Source organism: Schistocerca piceifrons, chromosome 6 (assembly GCF_021461385.2).
Source record: "Schistocerca piceifrons isolate TAMUIC-IGC-003096 chromosome 6, iqSchPice1.1, whole genome shotgun sequence".
NCBI classification, from domain to species: domain Eukaryota; kingdom Metazoa; phylum Arthropoda; class Insecta; order Orthoptera; family Acrididae; genus Schistocerca; species Schistocerca piceifrons.
The window spans coordinates 378,350,077-378,364,957 of NC_060143.1; the positions used below are offsets into that span (position 1 = coordinate 378,350,077).

The following is a 14,881-nucleotide window of genomic DNA, read 5'->3' on the forward strand; positions in this document are numbered from 1 at the left end:
TGAGATATGCCACTGAAAATTGTTGGCGTGGAAAAGAATCATTCAAGATAGCCCCCATCCATGATATGCACCTCCACACAATGCTGATAGTACCACAGATAAAATTCATCCTTTCCATTGGGAGTCTTACAACCATCCACCCTACTGTAATGATTTTGCAATGAGACTATTACCCTCTCTTGTGTCTGAATCAATAGGTCAGTGTACATTGGTTTGAAGATGTTGGGGAACTCAAGACCACTGTTGCCAACTGGTGCAATTCCCTGGTGAAAACTTCTATATCAAGAGACTGAAGATGCTAATGCAGCATTACAAAGAGTGCTTGGAACGGATCAGAATAATTGCTGGAGCCCACCCACGGTCATCCTGCAGACATCTATTTAAGGATCTAGGGATCCTAACAGTAACCTCACAGTATATATATTCACTTATTAAATTTGTTGTTAATAATCCAACCCAGTTCAAAAGTAATAGCAGTGTGCATAGCTATAACACCAAGAGAAAGGATGATCTTCACTATGCAGGGTTAAATCTGACATTGGCACAGAAAGGGGTAAATTATGCTGCCACAAAAGTCTTTGGTCACCTACCAAACAGCATCAGAAGCCTGACAGATAGCCAACTAACATTTAAAAATAAATTAAAAGAATTTCTTTTAATAGGCTTGTAGTGAAATGAAGACAGTCAAAAAGTTTCCCAATAAAGGCATAGGCCACAATATTTTATTTGTTACAACTTCAAAAAAGACAATGAATGACAAACGTATTCCAGAACCAAAACGGTTTCACAGGTGGGTCGAAACTACATGTTGCTTAAACTTAGGGTCAGTTTTACACCTCTCTCCTTGCAGCGTGGCTCAAACTCTTGCTGAAGATCATCAATTATGGATGTGAGCTTCTCGTCATGTGGAAGAGATTCCTGAATGGCGATGCTCATGCGACGCAGACCTGAAAGTTGAAAAGAATAATAATAATAAAAAAAAATTGTGTGAAGTTCAGAATTACTAGTTCATTGTGCTACAATTATAGATACAAATTCTTGAAGTTCTCTCAGATATATTTCTCCAAACAAATAAGGTACCAATTGCTTGTTGAGAATTTCTTGCTTGTTACCCAAGAGAGAGTGGGAAATGGCAGACTCTGCCCGGCACAGTTGACTGGAATCAGTAGAGTTGTGATGTGCAGAACAGGTTTTGCCTTTCTCAAGCAAAGCTGGGACCACACATGAGCTTGTTACTTGATACTAAACATCAACAAAAGTAGCTGTGACCTTGTAAACAACAACTACTTTAAGGTTCATGACTGCAAGGAGAAGAAAACAGCATCCAAGATTGGTTCATACTTGCTTTGTAATTTATTTTTGCACAAAACACAATATTAAATTCACTTCCTAATTATCAACACCATACTTCACATAATTTTGTTATTGTTTGATCTGTGATGTTGGCAATGACTGAACATGATAACATACCATCCCGGAGTCTTCCAAATTCTGCTGATTCAAAAGTATGGAGAAGACCAAACCAATGCATGAGCAGAATGAATTTGGCAAGAGAAAATCCTATAACTTGGTGTTATAATACTGTTTATCAGCTGTTGCCTGTAATTCTGATGGAACTGTGTGCTACAGAGTAATGCATAGGTTTCTGAGAAATTGATAACTAACTCCTCCCATTGCACAATTTTTTTTTCCTGCCTTGTATCCACTCACTCTTCATTTCTTCATTCATTCATCATGTTGTGTAGATCCCATAAATGAGGAAAACCTTCAGGTGAATGAGCTGTGATACACATTAACAAAAAGAAATCATTTCTTTTAAACTTAGTCTGCATGCTGTATTGACAATAAACTATTACTATAGAGCTTATGCTGCCTAAACATGATCTAGTAACTAGCAGGAAAGGCACTACTTTGAAAAAGCTGCTTCCACAGTTACATGAAATATTTGTTGTTTATGTTCTACTGGTAGCTAAGTACTAACTTGAATAAATAACATGTGGCTTGGAGGCTTGAAGGTAAAGTGCCAGACCATAAATCCAAAGGTCTTGGGTTTGATTCCCAGTCAATTGTAGGATTTTTTGGGTGTCACTTATCACTTCTTTTAGAGCCCTCAATGCTTGCTGATGTGAAGAATGTCAATTTGCATCATGGTTCAGAATCTATATAAAAATATAGGCCTCCCTATAAGTGGCTGAGTAAGTCAGTTCAAATGTCGGAGGAATGCAACAGCAAACCACCTCCAACAGTACCATGTATAGTAAAGCTCTATGGTGTTCTGAACAATCTTCAGATTGATGACTGCTTTTACTGTTACATCTAAGAGGCTTGTTTACTGTACACTGTTACCTGCAAAGCTTTAATAAGAACACTCCTTCTTGCCATGTAACTAACATGAATCTGAAATTTTTGAATCTGGATAATCAGATAATTTGTTGAAGAAGGGGATAATGAAGTATGTTTTAATTTTCTTTTCAGTTGGTAGGAATAGCCCATTACGTGCATTACGTTAAGCCTAGTGTGTGGCAAGACAGGTGATTCAATAACTAAAAGTAAGAGATACATGAGTTCTCTTATTCCTTGTGTTCCTGTTGTCTGCCTGAGGAGAAGCCTTCCCCTTGGTCCATGAGTATAAACGTATGCTGTTGTCTTACAGTCATTTCAACAGTGTCATTTCATTCAAGTAATAACAAAGAAACTACTGAACAGATGCCTATCACTACCTTGCACTTGATTCACACAGTTGCCACCTATAGAGCTTGCTCATACCCATAGTACTGTAGGATCTCAAAGATCAGTAGGTGGGTGATCAAGCAAATATGCTGTATGCCTGAAGGCTTCCAGGTTTTTCTGATTTCTGCTGACTGAGGACTGGAGCAAGATGTTATGATGGAGGAAGCCATCAAAAAAGATGTAAGGTATAAAGTAGCAGAATGGGATGACTATTAACGAAAACTGTGATTCTGATTATATCAAAGTACCCAAAACTACCTCATGATGATTATGCGAAGTAGTATAAACACATGAGCACACGCTGTTAACACTGATGTGATTAGAACACCTAGAATGTAATTATGGTGAAATATAACCAAAATTTGACAAAATATATCTACTGTCTGAAAATATGTACAGAAAATGTTAAAACCTGTACTTACAAAGTTCATATACAGAAATCTGATTGTAATTATTGCTTAGCTAAGTGTAAAGATGTAGGATTCATGTTAGTATCAAAATCAAACCCATATTTAAAAAGTTATTAAGATTTGTAAATCAGGTGTTAATGTAGAAAGGTATTTCAAGTAATTTGTCAGCGACCACTGTACTATTTCAGCATGTTAATTATTCTGGAAAAATAGTAACAAATTGTAGCTCATACAAGAAAGGTATTTGCACTTGTGAATATGGACAACCATCAGTTGTATAATGGAATGACGACAATGAAAATTTGTGCCAGATCGGGACTTGAACCTGGATTACCTGCTTATCGCAAGCAGTTGCCTTACCATTTGGCTATCTGAGGACAATTCATGGCCAGACTCCAATTCCATATATCATCAACCATGTGTCTACAACCTATACTCATACATCCATTATGTATATTCACATACAGGGGAGACATTTTACTTAAAAGTCACTTGCTCAGTGTTGGCACAAATTTTCACTGTCAACATTCCCTTATATAGCTGATAGTTGTTCATATTGCCAGCTGTGAATACATTTCTTGTATTTCATAATGGCTGTAGTCACCACAGTGTGTTCCTTCAACATGCATTTGTGTCTGATGAAATTTTGCACATAATAACAACAGCACTGCAGTATTGAATGGTTTTTTATTTGATTGTTAAAACATATATCAGGACCAGCAGCAAGAGCTGTGGGATGGCTAGTACTGTCTCAGATTTTGTAGGACCAATGTCACATCATCCTTGTGGTACAAAAAACAATTTTATTTAAACCAATTAACAATTAAGAGGAGTCAGTCCTGACATACGAAGGGCCCAGACTTTCATTTAGGGTTGAGTTAATTTGTAGTGAAGAGAGCCACACCTCAACTTACGAACTTCAAGAAACATTAAGCTAAGTATCCAGTTCTAGTAGCCATAAGAGGTGGTTACATTTTAAGGGGAAATGAAATTTACTTGCCCCTCCAGCCATTACTTTTGCTGTTCTCAAATGTGAGTTGGTACGATCCGCAGTGTAAATAAAATGAATTCAAGAATAGGCCTTCTGTGGGTGAACAACAATACTATTGGATCTCTTGTGTCTGTGTACAACTAGTCTGTGTTCATCTAAGTTGAACCCTTATGTAAGCAAATCTATGCTTTGTCCTGCCATTCATTATCAGCTGCATTTCCCAAGCGTGTGGTGTCATAAGACCACTAGAAGGGGTCTTTATTCATGTGCCAGGTATTTCACTGTTATTTTAGTGCAAATTCAACTCTGACACAGGCTAAAACATCAACAGTTGTAAATTTCATTGCCGATCACTGGCTAAAACTTGAAGCCAGGTAATTCTTGTATCAAATATCCATTTTTAGATGGTTTTGCTATAACTGAAAGTCATACCCATGTGGATATGTTATTCATGTGGATGAGTGAATTGGGTAAGTTTGGCAGAGCTGCTGCAGGTTAAATGTTTTGATGATTCGTGGATTTGTTTTAGAGATTGGTGGAAAACATAATTTCAGGTAACTGAGGAATCTGTTCCCAAGAATCAAAAGGAATCAATAATTTATCTGAGAAGTAGAGCATCCAGATTTTCATTTATTTATTCTTTTAACAATTCACTCACGTAATTACAATGCAGTTACAGTAGCCCAACTTTTAAATTAAAACATAAATAAATAAAAACATGGTGATCTTCTCAGAATGAATTTCAACAGATTAACCAAACAAATCTTTTACTTTGTCCGTAACCGCTAAACAAAATCCAACTGGTTTAAAGAAACTGAGAAAGACCTAGTAGAATTAAAGATTTCAGAAAGTTCACTTGTCGATCGAACAGCTAAATTAATTACTAAAGATGAAAACATAAGGTTCCAAGACAAATCTACAAAAAAGTCCAAACCCTTCATCTCAGAAGAAGAGAGGAAAAGAAGATCAGAAAGAATGAAGAAATACTGGGCTCTAAGAAAAGAATAACACACAAAGAAATGGTTGATCCAGCATGCCGCAAAGAGGATGAAATGAAGGAAGAAGAAGAAAAACATTACCAGTACATTCATTTTCAATGGTCTTGAGAAGTTCAGGAGGATGTAGGATTAAAATCCAATGATCAGCACATACACCAAGTATATTCTTCAAAACTTTTAGTGCTCCACATTGACAATAAATTAAATTGGTCTTGTGATATTCTGAATTCAACAAAAAGACTTACTTCAGCAACTTATGCACTACACACAAGGTGAGTCAAATGAAAACCTTAAATATTTTTTAAAATATTATTTATTGTGCAGAAGTGGTACAGAGCTGTATCACTTTTCAACATAAAGACTTGCGCCATAGGGTGGTGGGTTTTCGGGTTCTGCTGAATAGGTCAGGAGTTCACTACACTCAGCTGGTGGCTACATGGGTAGCGGAGGCTGTGTGGCGTGAATTGGGCGGTTTTTTAGTTTATAAGGTCTCAGGAAAGTACGGGGTGGGCTGCAATCTCAAAGGGTGCATGGCAAATATAGGACCTGCTTGGATCAAGGAACAGTCAGAATTGTAGCTGTAAATTTGTAGTTGTGCTGGGAAAGTTCCTGAGCTTCAAGCGCTAATAGAAAGCACAGAAGCTGAAATCGTTATAGGTACAGAAAGCTGGCTAAAGCCTGAAATAAGTTCTGCGGAAATTTTTACAAAGTCTCAGATGGTGTTCAGGAAAGATAGATTAGGTAGAATTGGTGGTGGAGTGTTTGTGTCTGTCAGTAGTGGTTTATCTTGTAGTGAAGTCGAAGTAGATACTCCGTGCGAATTGGTATGGGTGGAGGTTATACTTAACAGCCGAACTAAGTTAATAACTGGCTCCTTCTACCGACCCCCAGACTCCGATGATATAGTTGCTGAACAGTTCAGAGAAAATTTGAGTCTCGTAACAAATAAATACCCCACTCATACGGTTATAGCTGGTGGGGACTTCAACCTTCCCTCGATATGTTGGCAAAAATACTTGTTCAAAACCAGTGGTAGGCAGAAAACATTTTCCGAGATTGTCCTAAATGCTTTCTCCGAAAATTATTTCGAGCAGTTAGTCCATGAACCCATGCGAATTGTAAATGGTTGCAAAAACACACTTGACCTCTTAGCCATAAACAATCCAGAGCTAATAGAGAGCATCATGACTGATACGGGGATTAGTGATCACAAGGTCGTTATAGCTAGGCTCGATGCCGTTTCTTCCAAATCCACCAGAAACAAACGCAAAATAATTTTATTTAAAAAAGTGGATAAAGTGTCACTAGAAGCCTTCCTAAGGGACAATCTCCATTCCTTCCGAACTGACTATGCAAATGTAGACGAGATGTGGCTCAAATTCAAAGATATAGTAGCAACAGCAATTGAGAGATTCATACCTCATAAATTGGTAAGAGATGGAACTGATCCCCCATGGTACACAAAACAGGTCTGAACACTGTTGCAGAGGCAACGGAAAAAGCATGTGAAGTTCAGAAGAACGTGAAATCCCGAAGATTGGCTAAAATTTACAGACGCGCAAAATTTGGCACGGCCTTCAATGCGAGATGCCTTTAATAGGTTCCACAACGAAACATTGTCTCGAAATTTGGTAGAAAATCCAAAGAAATTCTGGTCGTACGTAAAGTACACAAGTGGCAAGACGCAGTCAATACCTTCGCTGCGCAGTGCTGATGGTACTGTTACCGACGACTGTGCCGCTAAAGTGGAGTTATTGAACGCAGTTTTCTGAAATTCCTTCACCAGGGAAGACGAATGGAATATTCCAGAATTTGAAACATGAACAGCTGCTAGCATGAATTTCTTAGAAGTAGATACCTTAGGGGTTGCGAAGCAACTCAAATCGCTTGATACGGGCAAGTCTTCAGGTCCAGATTGTATACCGATTAGGTTCCTTTCAGAGTACACTGATACAATAGCTCCCTACTTAGCAATCATATACAACTGCTCGCTCACCGATAGATCTGTACCTACAGATTGGAAAATTGCGCAGGTCGCACCATGTTTAAGAAGGGTAGTAGGAGTAATCCATCAAACTACAGACCTATATCATGGACGTTGGATTGCAGTAGGGTTTTGGAGCATATACTGTATTCAAACATTATGAATCACCTCGAAGGGAATGATCTATTGATACGTAATCAGCATGGTTTCAGAAAACATCGTTCTTGTGCAACGCAGCTAGCTCTTTATTCGCACGAAGTAATGGCTGCTATTGACAGGGGATCTCAAGTTGATTCTGTATTTCTAGATTTCCGGAAAGCTTTTGACACTGTTCCTCACAAGCGACTTCTAATCAAGCTGCGGGCCTATGGGGTATCGTCTCAGTTGTGCGACTGGATTCGTGACTTCCTGTTAGAAAGGTCGCAGTTCATAGTAATAGACGGCAAATCATCGAGTAAAACTGAAGTGATATAAGGTGTTCCCCAGGGAAGCATCCTGGGACCTCTGCTGTTCCTGATCTATATAAATGACCTGGGTGACAATCTGAGCAGTTCTCTTAGGTTGTTTGCAGATGATGCTGTAATTTACCGTCTAGTAAGGTCATCCGAAGACCAGTATCAGTTGCAAAGCGATTTAGAAAAGACTGTTGTATGGTGTGGCAGGTGGCAGTTGACGCTAAATAACGAAAAGTGTGAGGTGATCCACATGAGTTCCAAAAGAAATCCGTTGGAATTCGATTACTTGATAAATAGTACAATTCTTAAGGCTGTCAATTCAACTAAGTACCTGGGTGTAAAAATTACAAACAACTTCAGTTGAAAGACCACATAGATAATATTGTGGGGAAGGCAAGCCAAAGGTTGCGTTTCATTGGCAGGACACTTAGAAGATGCAACAAGTCCACTAAAGAGACAGCTTACACTACACTCGTTCGTCCCCTGTTAGAATATTGGTACGCGGTGTGGGATCCTTACCAGGTGGGATTGACAGAGGACATCGAAAGGGTGCAAAAAAGGGCAGCTCATTTTGTATTATCACGTAATAGGGGAGAGTGTGTGGCAGATATGATACGCGAGTTGGGATGGAAGTCATTAAAGCAAAGACGTTTTTCGTCGCGGCAAGATCTATTTACGAAATTCCAGTCATCAACTTTCTCTTCCGAATGCGAAAATATTTTGTTGAGCCCAACATACATAGGTAGGAATGATCATCAAAATAAAATAAGAGAAATCAGAGCTCGAACAGAAAGGTTTAGGTGTTCGTTTTTCCCGCACGCTGCTCGGGAGTGGAATGGTAGGGAGATAGTATGATTGTGGTTCGATGAACCCTCTGCCAAGCACTTAAATGTGAATTGCAGAGTAATCATGTAGACGTAGATGTAGATGTAGATCTTCTCCACACTCAATGCAAGTCCTCCAGTGCTTACATAGTGCATAAATTCCTTTAGCAAAAAATTCTTTTGGTAGTCTGCACAACCACTCATGCACCGTGTGACGTACCTCTTCAACAAAACGGAACTTCTTTCCTCCCATTGCATCTTTGAGTGGTCCAAACATATGGAAATCACTTGGGGCAGGGTCTGGTGAGTATGGTGGATGAGTTAGACACTCAAAATGCAGGTCTGTGATTGTTGCAACTGTTGTACGGGCAGTGTGGGGCCTTGCATTGTCATGTTGCAAAAGGACACCTGCTGACAGCAATCCACATAGTTTTGTTTTGATTGCAGGCCGCAGATGATTTTTTTAGGAGATCTGTGTATGATGCACTGGTGACAGTAGTCCCTCTAGGCATGTAATGCTCCAAAATGACGCCTCTTTCATCCCAAAAGACAGTCAGCACAACCTTCCCTGCTGATGGTTCTGTTCTGAACTTCTTTGGTTTTGGTGATGAGGAATGGCGCCATTCCTTGCTCGCTCTCTTCATTTCTGGTTCATGGAAGTGAACCCAGGTTCATCCCCAGTAATGATTCTTGCAAGGAAGCTATCACCTTCTTCTTCAAAGTGCCAAAGAAGTTCTTCACAAGCATCAACACGTCATTCTCTCATTTCAGAAGTCAGCTGCCATGGCACCCATCTTGCAGACACTTTGTGAAACTGGAGCACATCATGCACAATATGGTGTGCTGACCCACAACTAATCTGTAAACATGCTGCAATGTCATTCAGTGTCACTCGGCATCCTTCACTATGGCTTCAACTGGTGCAATGTTCTGTGGAGTCACAACTCATTGTGCCTGACCTGGACAAGGAGCCTCTTCCACTACAGTCACACCATTTGCGAACTTCCTACTCCTATTTGTAGATTTGCTGCTGTGACAAACATGCATCGCCATACTGAACCTTCATTCATCGATGAATTTCAATAGATTTCACACCTTCACTACGCAAAAACCGACTAACAGAACGCTGTTCTTCACTGGTGCAAGTTCCAACTGGGGCGGCCATCTTTATACTGATACTGCGATAGTATGTGTGCATCTGCATGATGCTGATACCTACAGGCCATTCTACATGCTGTTTGTAGCATGCTTACCAACATACAGGATAACGGTGTGAAATTTCGATTTGTTATCACATATTTAAGGTTTTCATTTGACTCACCCTCGTATTATAGCACCAAGTGTTGAAACAGATGCTGTTAATGCTGCTTATTTTGGTTATTTTCATTTATTGTTGCCCTTTGGCATTATATTTTGGGATAACCAACCATAGGCAAAAAAGTATTTGTTGCTCAGAAAGGAGAAATCCAGATTATAAGCAGAGTTAGAAATCATTCACACAGAAATCTTTTTTTTTTTTTTTTTTTTTTTTTTTTTAATTAATAATACTCTTAATGACCTCACAGTATATCCTATACCTTACATGCTTTGTAATTAAGAACCACTCCACATTCAAAACCAATAGTGCCTAATGTGACCACAATACAAGATCAAAACACGACTTGGCTATTTACAGTGAAAGCTTCATTCTTCTGCAAAAGGGGTTACATTAGTCAAGCACAAAGGTGTTCAACACACTCTTATCTGCCATAAAATGTCTTGCCAATGTAATGCCATAATTTAAAATTAAATTAAAGGAATATTTACTGGAAAACTCCTTTTACTCTCTCTCCACTGTAGTTTAGGGATGATACATTGTACATGTAATATTTGTTATTATCACTTTGTAAATGAATACTTAGCCTACTACATCACTGAAATTTTTTATGCTAAGTTTGTACTTAATTTTAGTAACTTTGTAACTTAATGTGTGGAAGAACTGTACTGTATGACTTTATTGTTTTACACTTCAGTTTCAGTACAGTAAACGCTCACATTTGCAATTATTGGCACATTTTGTTCCTGTACACATGTTATGTTACTGTTTCTAATTGTTAGCTTATTTAATCCACATGTATGGTTACAATATCTCAATTTTTAATTTTTAATTTTGTTAATTACTACATGTTCCATATACATTCAGTTCTTTTGTTCACTAGATCAACAAAACAGGAATAAATAAATAGTTGTACCCATTTCTGCAGTTAAATGAATGATGTATACCTTCAAGATGTGGTGTTTTGCATGGCTCACTGCACTGCCACCATCAAAATTGTGAAGTGCATTGTCAATTATATACAGTAAACTGCAGCTAATTTTCTGTTCAAAAAATTAAAGATCATATATGCAGTATTCTTAGACAAGTTAAAGATTGTATCCAAGGAATTTGGGTGGAAGTAGTTTCTAGTTAATAAATGTTATATCCATTTATGTCTAATAGGAAGACGAATTTTGTTTGGGAACATGATGGGATAAAACATGTCTTCCGTTTCAGTTCCTTATCAAAAATTATAAAGTGTTTTGTTCATCTGAAAATATTTTCAGAATATTTTATTCAACTAAATTAAGGCATGTTACCAATCAGCTAAGAGGTCCTAAAAATGACTATTTGACACTAATATCAGCCATTTTTTAAATATGCAAGTCCTTTCCTACTGCCACCGCCACTCTCCTCCACCTCCAAATAAGTGTTCTAGGACAGTCTTATCATCACAGTACTTCTGTTCAGAGAGCAAGTAGTCTGGCTAATATTGCTTCAAGCCTTCCAAAGGTACACAGAAATATACACCCACACATTCATTTTAATGAAATTACATATTGTATGCTATGTGTTCTTTCTATAAGCCTCCTTTATACAGATGGATGGAAATGAACACAAGCGAACAAGGACTCACTGATACATTGTCAATGCTCATTGTTAACTATCATTTGCTTGACTCAACATTAAACTCTGTGCTTTCTGAGGCCACAGATCACAACATCAGGCTATCAAGTACCTAGTGCTGCCAATAGATGTTACTCTCAGTAAGTCATTCTTAGAGAGCCTACATATGTAGGGAGATTGGCCAATGCTGCTGTGGCAGCAGTATTTTTGTATCCTTTGTAGTCCAATTTCTTGTCTGTGTTAATGTAGATGGGCCATGTGGAATGGTGTCTTGAATGTACTGCCTCTTCAAATACACTGTTCGGTACTTCCTATGACTCTGCACACAATGTTATTGGTTATAGGAAGCATACCCCTAGACCACAGACGCCTGCTCAGTTGACACATGGTGTCTCCTGGACAGAAAGCAAATCAAACACCATGACATTTCCCAGTGGCTTCTACCCATATTTCCTGGCCACCCACAGAGATTGTTACCACTTCCTATTTCATTAGTTATTAAACATCTTCATTATTTTCATCACAACTGTTTGATTTACATTTTACCTACTTCCATTTTCACAATGAGCTTTGAAAGTTAATGGAACATTTCATTCCGTAGTTATACGTATCTGTTCTTGGAAATATAAAATATTTTACAGACTCTAAGATGCTATGGGCTGTAAGACGCACCTTAATTTTTAAACATTTTTTTTAAAATAACATTTGTACCATTTTTATTACCAACTGCAAAGCCAGAGTAAAAGAAGTTCTTAGTTCATAAAACTGACCTGACCTTTCAAATCCATGAAAATCATCATCTGAACTTTCTTCTTCTTTATCTTCTTGTTCTTACTCATTGTCATCATCACTGTCCGCGCCATATATAAAATGGCCTTGACTGCCATCAAGAGAATTACTTATGCTGCACTTTATGAAAGTTTTAACAATAATGTCTTCTTTCACTCTAGACCATGATTGTCTTATCCACTGACACACCTGTTTGATTGTACATCATTTTGAAACTCCCTTCGGTGTAACTTCATGTTGGGTTTCATCCATCATCCATTTGTTCCATTACTCTCTCTTATATACTTCAAATGGTTTATTTATTGGGACATCAACAGGTTGCAGTTGTGAAGCAAATCCTCCTGGAATAACAGCAAGCTCTGTATTTCCCTGTCACAATTTCTCTTCCACAGAATTTTTCTAATGGCTATTAAACTGATTTAGTATGAGAAGAGAACTTTTCTTCAGTAAACCGCCTTTCCTTCTCTCCCACACTCTATTAACCCACAATTTCATACCAGCCCCGTCCATCCAACCCTTGTCATGTACATGAACAACAACACTTGGAGGTATTTCAGAAGGTTTTGGCATTGTTTTGTGCTTGGGAATGGTCACTGGATTAAGTTTAGTACCATCAGCACAACATGAAAGGACAACAGTGTAGTGCATTTTTTATGTCCACTTGTTTTTATAGTTATATCTAAAAACAAAGATGTTGTAACTTACCAAATGCAAGCGTTAATATGTTGATAGAGACAATAACAAACACAAACACACACACAAATTTCAAGCTTTTGCAACCCACGGTTGCTTCATTACGAAAGAGGGAAGGAGAGGGAAAGATAAAAGAATGTGGGTTTTAAGGGAGAGGGTAAGGAGTCATTCCAATCCCGGGAGCGGAAAGACTTACCTTAGGGGGAAAAAAGTACAGGTATACACTCGCACATACACCCATATCCAGTGTCTGTGTATGTGTGGATGGATATGTGTGTGTGTGCGCGAGTGTATACCCGTCCTTTTTTCCCCCTAAGGTAAGTATTTCCGCTCCCGGGATTGGAATGACTCCTTACCCTCTCCCTTAAAACCCACATCCTTTTGTCTTTCTCTCTCCTTCCCTCTTTCCTGATGAAGCAACCGTGGGTTGCAAAAGCTTGAAATTTGTGTGTGTGTTTGTGTTTGTTATTCTCTCGGTCAGCATACCAACGCTTGCATTTGGTAAGTTACAACATGTTTGTTTTTAGAGATATTTTTCCCACATGGAATGTTTCCCTCTATTATATTCATGTTTTTATAGTTACAGTTTTAGCACCTCTCACGGCAACAGTTCTGTTACTCAGCACATCAGATGTCAGAGTTGTTTCGTCCATATTCCCTATTTGGCTTAGTTCCACACTAGTTTTCTATTGGTGATGAATAATAAAGTGATGGAAAGATAATATCTTCTCTTCATTTTCTATTGGTATTTTCTGAGATATTTTGGTTTCTGTTTGCATGGTAAGTCCATGACTTTTTATAAACATGAAGCACGAACCAACTCCACCATTAAAGTCTGTAGAGTTCCACTGTAGTGCTAGTTTGTGAGCATGTATTTGAATCTTTTTTCTATTAATTCCAGTGCCATTTTGACAGTGTGCTTCAATCCATTTCAATAAGTCATCTTCTAGTTTTGACTTTTTTGCAGTCAGTCCTCTATTTGCACTGTTAGTATTCCTCATTTTTTCATTTCTTCCTTACTAGGCCACCAATCTGTTGGTGGAGGGCTGAAGTGTCACTCAGCTGCTCTGTTTTCGTGTTCTTTTGCATATGCTATTACTTTCAATTTATAGCCCATATCAAAATATCAAATGAATACCTTTTTTTTCCATTACGAAACTAGCTACTAACAAAAGCATTGGACTGTTACAGATAACACCAATCACTGTTGATTCAAGTTCACTGCCATGGCAGACTGCAATGACGTATGACGCATCATGAGCTAGACAGTGTTCTGGGATTGTGGCGAAGGAAAGGGGAGGGGGGCAGAGACAAGGTTAGCAAGCTTGTGAATCCCTGCAACTCATGTCACATTGGTGCACTGCTGCTGCCAGTTGAATCCAATGTTGCCGGATAGAGATAGGTTTCCTGCAGCATTGAATATATGGCCATTTTTAAGAATGGTGGGAATTTTAAATCAAACACTGGACATTTTTATATTAATTTCGAGTATGAGATGCATGTGAATTTTGGAGGCATTTTTTTTTTTTGAAGAAAAAAACTGCATATTGTAGTCCGTAAAATGCTGTGTTGTATGTTTTAATACATATATTTCAGTTCCACTTTATACTTTGTTTAACAAATGAAGAAGTCGATGGCATTCCCCAAATTGCCATTTTAAAGGCAGCAGGCACAAAATTAAAACAATTACAAATCTGAAAATCGTAAACTTCGGTCTTTTATTGTTCAGTGGAAATCAATACACAGGTGAGAAATGAGAAGCAAGAACCAAGAAGTGACAACCTAGAAGCCAGAACAATGAAATGAGAATTAAGAAGTGAGACCCAAAAACTGAAAATATAAAAGTGAGAATTAAGAAGTGAGACAGAAAACAGAGAACTTAAAAGCAAGAACTGAGAAACAAGGACTAGAAAGTAAGAACCAAGATCATCCATCAAGAAAAACAGTAACTTTATTAGAATCAAGAACTTTGTAGTTCCTGGTTTGCCCATCACTATTTGTTTCATCAAGAGCCAGCAATGAGGCTGCAGTGTAAACATCCATAATCCTACAGGAGTAGGAGGAACCATTTGGGCTAGAGTATT

General features: G+C 38.2%; 1 protein-coding gene across 1 annotated transcript in view; it reads right to left on the reverse strand.

Annotated features, from left to right (window-relative positions):
* Positions 1–692: 692 nt before the first annotated feature.
* The window catches only part of LOC124803101, a 47,161-nt gene continuing 32,972 nt past the window's right edge, over positions 693–14,881 (reverse strand). The window contains exon 3 of the mRNA XM_047264259.1: positions 693–947. Within this exon, the coding sequence (XP_047120215.1) occupies positions 802–947 (146 nt within the window). The 3' untranslated portion in view covers positions 693–801. The remainder of the gene's footprint in view (positions 948–14,881) is intronic.